The 12,059-nt window shown below is 36.2% G+C and overlaps 1 protein-coding gene and 1 long non-coding RNA gene across 2 annotated transcripts in view; one reads left to right on the top strand and one right to left on the bottom strand.

Annotated features, from left to right (window-relative positions):
- LOC137770144 (uncharacterized) overlaps positions 1 to 8,436 on the top strand; it is a 54,512-nt gene extending 46,076 nt beyond the window's left edge. Inside the window, exon 3 of the long non-coding RNA XR_011075131.1 lies at positions 8,029 to 8,436. This is a non-coding gene — a long non-coding RNA (uncharacterized lncRNA). The remainder of the gene's footprint in view (positions 1 to 8,028) is intronic.
- Positions 1 to 12,059, bottom strand: part of RASEF (RAS and EF-hand domain containing) — an 88,603-nt gene that overhangs the window by 24,747 nt on the left and 51,797 nt on the right. Inside the window, exons 9-12 of the mRNA XM_068552590.1 lie at positions 11,901 to 11,989; positions 1,957 to 2,191; positions 1,511 to 1,648; positions 1,247 to 1,394 (exon numbers count right to left, since the gene is read on the bottom strand). Of these exons, the coding sequence (XP_068408691.1) occupies positions 1,247 to 1,394; positions 1,511 to 1,648; positions 1,957 to 2,191; positions 11,901 to 11,989 (610 nt within the window). The remainder of the gene's footprint in view (positions 1 to 1,246; positions 1,395 to 1,510; positions 1,649 to 1,956; positions 2,192 to 11,900; positions 11,990 to 12,059) is intronic.

Raw genomic sequence — 12,059 nt, forward strand, 5'->3', positions numbered from 1 at the left:
TTCAAGCCCTCTTTAGGATGAGACAAAAGCCAATAAGCCAAAGTTCGGCAAGACAGAGAGGAATGAACCTGGCCTTCAAGGACAGTGACCTTCACATACTAATTATAAGTCAGACCACACATGTGCGTGCAGATGCTTATTGCAGGTTGGCTGACTTGGGGAAGGATTTAATCTATGGACAAAAGGAAAATCTGTGTTTTATGTGTCCACATAATTAGATGGACTCAGTTATATCTGTGTGTGTGCATGCACATAAATGTGCCTATGTATATGTATATATACAGGTATATACATGTGTGTATGTATATGTATATAAGTACATGTATATGATGTGTATATATGCCAGGCTCTCTAGGAACCGAACCAAATATTGTAGGCTTTTTATGAATCAAATTGAAGTGAACCTTCAGCTTTGTTATCTTGAAGGGTATAACAGAGAACCATAAATTTAGAAAGACATCCATTGTGAAGAAGGTAATCTGTTCTAAGGTTTCTGGTTATCAAAGTAAGAACTCTTTAGATAAGGAAGAAAAGTAAATGATAATTTGCATATCTTCCTTCAATTCCTTTTACTGATTACTATGCAAATTTGGGAAATGAGGACACTATTTTTTCCTTGTTCTGAGAGGTATTACTCATGTATTCCGTTGTGAAGGAGGGGAGGGAACATACACCCAGCTATGATTTTGACCTTAATGACAAACTGGCTATCGGTAAACTCACTTTATCGACATCAAATGACACCTGATCAGAAAGGCTTTCCCTGGGCACCCTGTGTAAAAGTGCACCTCTCCCAAACCTCATTTTTTAAAATGTGTTTTTCATCCATTTACCTCATTGTGGGCTGGGATTTAGTCGCCTTTGTTTATTGTGTATCCGTAGTGCCTACAACAGTATGTGGCTCACAGCCGGACTCAGGATATGCTTGCTGTATAAATGAATCTGTCATCTCTGGCTCTAAACTTTGTTTGGTTGATCTCACTGGGTAAGCAGATACCTCAGTCCTTTGCTAGTCTTCCTCTCCCAGATTTAGGCCTTAGCCAAAACAGAGGGCTATTCTATAGAGAAGGACATGTGTGTGTGCAAGTGCGCGTGCACACACACACCTCTACCTATATACATATTTATTATACAGAGAGAGAGAAAGAGAGAAAGAGATCTGTGTGTCTGTATATAATCCCTAAAGAAAACAGAATCAACCTAAAGAAGGTCATTTTCCCATTATCCACTGAAAAAGGAACTGTACCCAGGGTGGCACTTGTGTTTCCTCGAAATTCATTCTTGCAAAGTCTCATGAGCAAACTTGATTTTCCTACTGCAGCGTCCCCAGCCAGCACAATCTTGTAAGCCTTCTGTGAGCTGGAAGATTTATGGTTTTCATCCACCATGTCTGTCTAGGGGAAGGAAGCCACAGTGAGTGACAAAGGTAGTGCCGGCTTTCTTCCTAGTAAGTTATATGGCATGAAGATGAACAGTGTTCATGAATAAAAGTGTCTCTGAAACCACCTACCTGTGGTGCAAGTGCTGAGATGGGCTTTCTCAAGGAGCTAATGCCGCTGCCTTCACTAGCAGACCCCTGCGGCTTCCAGTCTAGGATGGAAGCCACGCCTTCTGAGCCATACGTCTCTTCATCCCTTATATCAGGAACCTGTTTTTTTTTTTTTTTTTAAAGTCAGCCATTAAAAACCAAAGTCTCTCATTACACATATACATCATGAAATAAAAAGAAGAAAAATATGCTGCTGAATCAACAGTCAGTGCTATTATGGAACAGAGTGGCTGCAAAAGGAAATCTGTGAGAGTTTTCCCTAACTTGATAGGGAGAAACGTTCTCCCAACTATGTTTCACACGTATAACCTTTAAAACAGTGCCCATGACAGATAAAGGTCAAACGGGGTGAGATACGTATTTCTATGGAAGATCAGGCCTAGGAGAGAAATGACTTTGGGGCTTACGTCTGTGTCTGAAGCATCACCCCCAGAGCTCTCCTGCGTGCCGTGTGACCTCTGGAATCCCCTCTGGTGCTTGTACTCCACCTCCGAGTCATACTCATTGGAATCTCTCAGGGTAGACAAGCCGCTGTCGAAGCAGCTCTCAGGCAGGCTGTCAATGTCACAGTTTATCCTCTGCACGGGATCACAGAGGGCCAGAGAGTCACAGTCCTCATCCATGTAGGAAGAGCGGGATGACCTGGTGACAAAGGAGAGGACCGCTGTACCTGAGGGCTGGCGATGCTCAAGACGACACAGCAGTGGAATCAGACAGCAACAGAATCAAGAAGACCGATACTCTCATTCTTGCCAAGAGCCGCAGTGTATTCCATGATTAAGCAACAGGGGAAATAAAATGCTCAGAGCAATAGTTCATTCTATGCAACAATCAATTAAGATAAAGACATTTAAATCAAACATTTAATAAAGGAAGCTATTTTTTTAAAAAATCACCTTCTTTATTTCCTGATACAAAAAGAATTAGAATGCCCAGGATGTAAATGCAATCTCAAGTTGTGTTAAGAAAAATGTACACAGAACATGTGAACCTTTTTATTCTAATGTGGTCAGACCATATTTTGAACAGCATGTCCATTTCTGGATAATACCTCTATTATGACCTGAGACTTTAAACCCTCCAGTCTGAGAAATGTTTCAGTGCACTCAGCTTAAGTTGTAATGGTTTCTCTCCTCAAATATTTGAAGAGCTGACACAGGAAGACTATATTCTCTCAGGGCCAACTGATAAACTTTTCTGGGAGTCACATCTCTAATCAACATGATGAAAAATGACAGGCAAGCAGAAATGTGTGGCCCTGGAATGGTTTGGCATATGAATTTTCTGCCACTAAGTGTGGCCATGTCTGGAAAGACTCCTATGGGAGAGGTTTCATGGGGAGATGCCCCATACAAAGGCTAGAACGCCCGACTTCTATGGATCTTTCCACTTGGGAAACTCCAACATTTTATAAATGTTAATTACCTCATTTACTTTTGCTTTTCCGTTTGCTTCCCCAAAGTATCTAAGTTTATATTGAAATAAAACAAGGGTTACAACTTACTTAGTTCCTACTACACACTGGGCATCATCCTAGCCACTTGGCATACATGATGTCATCAGAAAGAGGAAATGGGCAGGGTATATAGGTCTCCAGATGTGAGAAATAATGAGATGAATGTTCTTAGAAAAGAGAGGGTAATCGTAATATAAATACAAATATAAGCCATATAAATCTAAGAAGTCAAAAATATTTTGGTGCCGTTATCAAATGTTTAAAATTAACTAAAAAGGTAATTTAATCACCTAACTCTCTCTAAATATGTTGCTCAATTATCAAGTCTCCTGGGACAGGAATTTCATACCACATCTGAATCTACCTAGCTGGCTGTGTGTGAATTTTTGTGTACATTTTTCTGTTTGTCTAATCATTTATAAAACTCTCCTTCTGACACTGATTTTAGGTCAATCTGTAAGGAACCTAAAGAAACCATTCTCATTATAATATAGTACAAATTCAGCTCCATGTCATGATTAGTCAGAACTTTATTTTTTTAACCTATTCATATTTTTGATAAGGAATGAAGGAGAAAAAAATCCTGATTGAAAAATCACCTCCATGAAAACACAGAATCTAAATAAAAAATATAGGTATAGATCGGACTTTCTCAAACTCAACTTATATACATACCTTTTTAAAAGTAAACTATTCTTATCTGCCTGAAGAATATTTTCATTACAATTAAATAAGTAAAAATACAAAACAAGTTATGTTTTTGTTAGAGTTCTTAGAAAAAACTCAAAACTAAAACAAATATCCAACTTAAAATCCAATAAGGCCACAAAAGCAATAAAATTAAATTTACAAGATGCTTTTAATTAAAAAAAATTTTAATTGAAGTATAGTTGATGTACACTATTATATAAATTATAGGTATACAATATAGTGATTCACAATTTTTAAAGGTTATACTCCATTTACAGTTATTATAAAATATTGGTTATATTCCCCACATTGTACAATATATCCTTGTAGCTTATTTTATACCTAATAGTTTGCACCTCTTACTGCCCTACCCCTATATTGCCCCTTCCTCCCCTCCCCACTAGTAACTACTAGTTTGTTCTCTGTATGTGTGAGTCTGCTTCTTTTTTGTTATATTCACTAGTTTGTTGTATTTTTTAGAGTCCACATATAAGAGATATCATACAGTATTTGTCTTTCTCTGTCTCACTTATTTCATTTAGCATAACGCCCTCCAAGTCCATCCATGTTGCTGCAAATGGCAAAATTTCATTCTTTTTTATGGCTGAGTTGTATTTCATTGTATATATATACTACATCTTCTTTATCCATTCATCTGTTGATGGACACTTAGGTTGCTTCCATATCTTGGCTACTGTAATGCTGCTATGAACACTGGGCTGCATGCATCTTTTAGAATTAGTGTTTTTGTTTTTTTCAGATATATATCCAGAGGTGGAATTGCTGGGTCATATGGTAGTTCCATTTTTAGTTTTTTGAGAAACCTCCATACTGTTTTCCACAGTGGCTGCACCAATTTACATTCCCACTAACGGTGTACGAGGGTTCCCTTTTTTCCACATCCTCGCCAACATTTGTTATTTGTGTTCTTTTTGATGATATCTTCTTTTTGATGATAGCACCTGACAGGTGTGAGGTGATATCTTATTGTGGTTTTGATTGGCATTTCCCTGATGATTAGCGATGTTGAGCATCTTCTCAAGTGCCTGTTGGCCATCAGCAACCTCTTTAGAGAAATGTCTATTCAGTTCTTCTGCCCATTTTTTAATTCGGCTGTTTGTTTTTTTGACGTTGGGTTATATAAGCTGTTTATATATGTTGGATATTAACCCCTTGTTGGTCATACATTTCCAAATATTTTCTGCCATTCAGTGGGTTGTCTTTTTGATCTGTTGATAATTTCCTTTGCTGTGCAAAAGCTCATAAGTTTAATTAGGTCCCATTTGTTAATTTTTGCTTTTATTTCCTTTGTTTTAGGAGATGGATCCAAAAAATATTCCTATGATTTATATTAAAGAGTGTTCTGCCTACATTTTCCTCTACGTGTTTTATGGTATCCGATCTTACACTTAGGTCTTTAATCCGTTTTGAGTTTACTTTTGCATATGGTGTTAGAGAATGTTCTAATTTCATTCTTTTACATGTAGCTGTCTAGTTTTCCCAGGACTGGCTACTGAAGAGACTGTCTTTTCTCCATTGTATATTCTTGCCTCCTTGTAATAGATTTATTGACCATAAGTGTGTGGGTTTATTTCTGGACTCTCTATCCTGTTCCAATGATCTATGTGTCTGTTTTTGTGTCAGCACCACACTGTTTTGATGACTGTAGCTTTGTAACGTAGTCTGAAGTCAGGGAGCATGATTCCTCCAGCTCTGTTCTTCTTTCTTAACATGATTTTGGCCATTCAGGGTCCTTTGTGTGTTTCCATACAAATTTTAAAATTATTTGTTCTAGAAAACCGCCTTTGGTATTTTGTTAGCAATTACATTGTTAGGGATTGCATTGACTCTGTAGATTGCCTTGGGCAGTATGGTCATTTTAACAATATTGATTCTTCCAATCCAAGAACACAGTATATCTTTCCATATGTTTGTGTCATCTTCAGTTTCTTTCTTCAGTGTCTTATAGTTTCCCAAGAACAGGTTTTTTACCTCCTTAGGTAGGTTTATTCCTAGGTATTTTATTCTTTTTGATGAGGTGGTAAATGGGACTGTTTCCTTAATTTCTCTTTCTGGTAGTTCACTGTTAGTGTATAAAAATGCAACAGATTTCTGTATATTAATCCTGTATCCTGCAACTTTACCAAATTCATTGATGAGCTCTAGTAGTCTTCTGGTGGCATCTTTAGGATTTTCTACATATAGTATCATGCCATCTGCAAATAGTGACCGTTTCACTTTTTCCTTTCCAATTTGGATTCTTTCTGTTTCTTTTCTTCTCTGATTGATGTGGCTAGGACTTCCAAAACTATGCTGAATAAAAGTGGCAAGAGTGGGCATCCTTGTCTCGTTCCTGATCTTAGAGGAAATGCTTTCAGTTTTTCACCTTTGAGTAAACGATGTTAGCTGTGGGTTTGTCATATATGGCCTTTATTATGTTGAGGTATGTTCCCTCTATGCCCACTTTCTGGAGAGTTTTTTAAATCATAAGTGGATGTTGAATTTTGTCAAAAGCTTTTTCTGCATCTACTGAGATGATCATATGGTTTTTATTCTTCAGGTTGTTAATGTGGTGCATCACACTGATATTGAAAAATCCTTGCATCCCTGGGATAAATCCCACTTGATCATGATGTATGATCCTTTTAATGTATTGTTGGATTTGGTTTGCTAATATTTTGTTGAGGATTTTTGCATCTATATTCATAAGTGGTACTGGCCTATAATTTTCTTCTTTTGTGATATCTTTGTCTGGTTTTGGTATCAGGGTGATGGGTACCTCATAGAATGAGTTCAGGAGTGTTCCTTCCTCTGCAATTTTTTGGACTAGTTTGAGAAGGATGGGTGTTAACTCTTCTCTAAATGTTTGGTAGAATTCACCTGTGAAGCCATCTGGACCTGGACTTTTGTTTGTTGGGAGTTTTAAAATTACTGATTCAATTTCATTACTGGTAATTGGTCTGTTCATATTTTCTATTTCTTCCTGGTTCATTCTTGGGAGATTGTACCTTTCTAAGAATTTGTCCATTTCTTCTAGGTTGTCCGTTTTATCGGCATATAGTTGTTTGTAGTAGCCTCTAATAATCCTTTGTATTTCTGTCATGTTGGCTATAACTTTTCCTTTCTCTTTTCTGATTTTATTGATTTGGGCCCTCTCCCTTTTTTTCTTGATGAGTCTGGCTAAAGGTTTATCAATTTTGTTTATCTTTTCAAAGAACCAGCTCTTAGTATCATTGACCTTTTCTATATTTTTTTTAGACTCTATTTCATTTATTTCTGCTCTGATCTTTATGATTTCTTTCCTTCTACTAACTTTGGGTTTTGTCTGTTCTTATTTCTCATTGCTTTAGGTGTAAGGTTGGGTTGTTTACTTGCGATTTTTCTTGTTTCCTGAGGTAAGCTTGTATTGCTATAAACGTCTCTCTTAGAACTGCTTTTGCTGTGTCCCACAGGTTTTGGATCATTGTGTTTTAGTTTTCTTTTGCCTCTAGGTATTTTTTGATTTCCTCTTTGATTTCCTTAGTGATCCGTTGGTTGTTTCATAGCATATTGTTTAGTCTCCCGTGTGTTTGTGTGTTTTGTAGTTTTTTTCTTGTAGTTGATTTCTAGTCTCATAGTGTTGTGGTTGGGAAAGATGCTTGATACGATTTCAGTTTTCTTAAATTTACTGAGGCTTGTTTTGTGGCCTAGCATGTGATCTATCCTGGCGAACATTCCATGTACACTTGAAAAGACTGTGTATGCTGCTACTTTTGGATGGAATGCTCTTGCTATATCAATTAAGTCCATCTGGCCCAATGTGTCATTTAAGGCCTATGTTTCCTTATTGATTTTCTACCTGGATGATCTGTCCATTGATGTGAGTTAAAGTCCCCCACTATTATTGCTTTACTGTTGATTTCTCCTTTTATGTCCATTAATAATTGCCTTATATATTTAGGTGCTCCTATGTTGGGTTTATATATATTTACAATTGTTATATCTTCTTCTTGGATTGATCCTTTGATCATTATGTAGTGTCCTTTTTTGTCTCTTGAAACAGTCTTTATTTTAAAGTCTATTTTGTCTGATATAAGTATTGCTTTTCCAGCTTTCTTTTGATTTTCTTTTGCATGGAATACCTTTTTCCATCCCCTCACTTTCAATCTGTGTGTGTCTCTAGATCTGAAGTGAGTCTCTTGTAGGCAGCATATATACGGGTCTTGTTTTTATATCCATTCAGTCACTCTATGTCTTTTAGTTGAAGTATTTAGTCCATTTACACTTAAGGTAATTATCAATGTGTATGTTCTTATTGCCATTTTAAAAAAATGTTTTGGGCTTGTTTTTGTAGGTCTTTTTTTCCCCTTCTTTTGTTCTTTTCTCTTGTGATCTGAAGACTATTAAGTTTTTACATTAGCATCAAAAAGAAAAGAAAATATTAACTTCTTATATCAGACTAATGAGTCCCCCCAAAAGGAACATCAGTCTGGACCACGGTGGCCCTCTAGTGACTGTCCAAGATTATGAGCACACAAGAGCTACGTTCCTGTCACTCTGAAGCACTGGGATATGATGACTTTGTCCCTTGGTCCTACTGTCAAGGAGCTCTTTGTCCAGTACTACCAGCCTTATTCATGGTGTGCACTCTTTTCAAAAACGAATCATGGTGAATTTTCTGAAATAATTTTCAGTTATCTATCTATCTTTTCCCTTATTTGATTAAAACTGACCTTAAGTGACAGTCCAGGAAAATGGCATCACACCCACATATTTTAAAAATTTGTATGGAGACACAAAAGACCCTGAATAGCCAAAGCAGTCTTGAAGGAAAAAAACGGAGCTGGAGGAATCAGACTCCCTGACTTCAGACTATACTACAAAGCTACAGTAATCAAGACAATATGGTACTGGCACAAAAACAGAAATATAGATCAATGGAACAAGATAGAAAGCCCAGAGATAAACCCACGCACATACTGTCAATTAATCTATGACAAAGGAGGCAAAGATATACAATGGAGAAAAGACAGTCTCTTCCATAAGTGGTGCTGGGAAAACTGGACAGATACATGTAAAAGAATGAAATTAGAACACTCCCTAACACCATACACAAAAATAAACTCAAAATGGATTCGAGACCTAAATGTAAGACCGGACACTATAGAACTCTTAGAGGAAAACATTGGAAGAACACTCTTTGACATAAATCACAGCAAGATCTTTTTTGATCCACCTCCTAGAGTAATGGAATAAAAACAAAAATAAACAAATGGGACCTAATGAAACTTCAAAGCTTTTGCACAGCAAAGGAAACCATAAACAAGACGAAAAGACAACCCTCAGAATGGGAGAAAATATTTGCAAACGAATCAACGGACAAAGGATTAATCTCCAAAATATATAAACAGCTCATGCAGCTCAATATTAAAGAAATAAACAACCCAATCCAAAAATGGGCATAAGACCTAAACAGACATTTCTCCAAAGAAGACATACAGATGGCCAAGAAGCACATGAAAAGCTGCTCAACATCACTAATTATTAGAGAAATGCAAATCAAAACTACAATGAGGTATCACCTCACACCAGTTAGAATGGGCATCATCAGAAAATCTACAAACAACAAATGCTGGAGAGGGTGTGGTAAAAAGGGAACCCTGTTGCACTGTTGGTGGGAATGTAAATTGATACAGCCACTATGGAGAACAGTATGGAGGTTCCTTAAAAAACTAAAAACAGAATTACCATATGATCCAGCAATCTCACTACTGGGCATATACCCTGAGAAGACCATAATTCAAAAAGACACATGCACCCCAATGTTCATTGCAGCACTATTTACAACAGCCAGGTCATGGAAGCAACCTAAATGCCGATCGACAGACGAATGGATAAAGAAGTTGTGGTACATATGTACAATGTAATATTACTCAGCCATAAAAAGGAACGAAATTGAGTCATTTGTTGAGACGTGGATGGATCTCAAGACTGTCATGCAGAGTGAAGTAAGTCAGAAAGAGAAAAACAAATATCGTTTATTAACGCATGTATGTGGAATGAAGAAAAATGGTACAGATGAACTGGTTTGCAGGGCAGAAGTTGAGACACAGATGTAGAGAACAAACGTATGGACACCATGGGGGGAAAACCGCGGTGGGGTGGGGATGGTGGTGTGCTGAATTGGGCGATCGGGATTGACATGTGTACACTGATGTGTAGAAATTGATGATAATGAGAACCTGCAGTATAAAAAACCAAAAAGACCAACAAACAAAAAAAAAACAACTAATACTAAACTTTCTTTGGGTTATTTGTATGGAAATATGTTAATATAAATGTTTCAGGCATTACATGAAATTTCTAAAAATCTTATATGTTCTGGTATAATGTTATAAGTCATAATCCTAGTTATTACTTTAAAATGTATATCTCAGAAATAACTAAATTTCCTTGTCAATTGCATTATTATGAACTTTCATCACATCTTTAACCGTGGTCATTTTTAAGTCTTTTGTCATTTACAGACAGTTCTGGGTGTACTCTGATGCTTTTGCAAAAATGTTTCTATAAAAGGGTTTCATCTTCAAGGAATTCATGGAAAAGACTCTGACAAGTACAGGTTTCTGGTAACTGACTATACTGCTGAACTGAATGAAGAAGCATTTTCAGAACTCTAATGGAAAACTGATGAATTCATAAAAGTGCTAACAAAAGATCAAGATGAAAAAAAAAATTAATTACATGGGACTGAGTGAACTGATGAGGATGATTATAAGTTTTGTGACTTTCTGTTTGAATAAAAAAAAAAATCCCACAAGGACTCAGAGGCAAAAAATATACAAATCAATTTTCACTGCAAAGTAATGGAGCTGTTACAGTGGAGGATTACTGGACTGAATGTCAATATTATGACATAGTATGAGTGTGTTTCGTATTTGGTAATTGCAATCGTTGCTTTTGTTGCGGTCATCCATGTACAATGCTTGGTGTCAGTTTATTTATCTCTTGTAAAAACAAAATACAGTGTATGTGTGTGGAAAAAAAAAAGAAAGAAAAATGAAAAACGTCCTGGAGGTGGGTGGTGGTGATGGTTGCACAAACAATGTGAATGTACTTAATGCCACTGAACTGTACACTTAAATATAGTGAAGATGGTAAGTTTTACGTTATGTATATTTTATCACTATTTTTTAAAATAAAGAATAATACCTTTTTAAACTCAAAGAAATAAAAAGTAATATCTATTTCTCAAAAACAGAGAAGCCAGTTGCCTACAAATACACCATTCAAATTTTTTATTAAACAAATCAGTGAATAATAAAAACATCTGATACTTGGATAGATTTTTATGAAAAGTGATTACCAGTAAGCCTTGGAAACAGACCTTCCTGAAAGGGGATATGGCCATTTTGCTAATGCCAAGATACTAAGTACATTATTCTTTAGACCAAAAGTCCTCAAATGAAAAGGGAAGGAACATAAATTATGACAGTGGCATCAGAAATGGAGAGCCAGAGACCTGCAGTTTATGCACTCACGTCTACCATCAAACTTTGACATACTCCAAGTTAGCCTTTTAAGTAGCAACACTGGACGTGTATATGTATACACATGTGTACACAAATGTAATCTTTCAGTTTTTATTGCTAGATCTCAAGTTATAGCAGGGCTAATATTTCACTTCATTTGATTAAAAATAGAGCTAAATCCTCACTTCTGGGAAGCCTCTGTGACTCCTTTAATACATTAGCGCATAAACATCTACTTGCCACATTTCTATTTGTTTTGAAAGTTTGCCTTTCCTTGAACATAGCTTGCATAATATTATACTGAGCTATTAAACATTTACAGATTGTGCCAAGAGTCTCAACATCATATACTGCGTGTATCACAACATCACATATGGTAGTTCCACTGGCTTCCCTGAAACACCTCTTACTGAGGGCACTTCTAAGAAACAAGACTTAATAGGCATGAGGTAAGGGTAAGCATACATAAAACCAAGTCACGATAACATCTTAAAGAAATCACTTTACTCTCTCTAAAACATTTTTACTTTAATCTTTACATGTTTCATGTTTCAGAAATTTAAAGTAAGATAGTAGAAAACAGACATTAGTGCCCCAAATATATTCTGTTATTCTAATTTACCTGTAAGGAAATGTACTTTCCTTTTAACTCTGTTCCAGAATTTAAACAAAAAGTAAGTAGGTGTTAACATACCTGTCATAGCCCAGAGGTTGAGGAGAATGAGCATTAAATTTAGGACTGCTTCTGGAAATTGTATTCCCTGGTGATATATTATTTATGCGCTGTAATACATAAAATACATAATATTTTGTTACTCCATGTAAAAATTTTATGTACATTTTAAAAAACTGT

Source organism: Eschrichtius robustus, chromosome 10 (assembly GCF_028021215.1).
Source record: "Eschrichtius robustus isolate mEscRob2 chromosome 10, mEscRob2.pri, whole genome shotgun sequence".
Lineage (NCBI taxonomy): Eukaryota > Metazoa > Chordata > Mammalia > Artiodactyla > Eschrichtiidae > Eschrichtius > Eschrichtius robustus.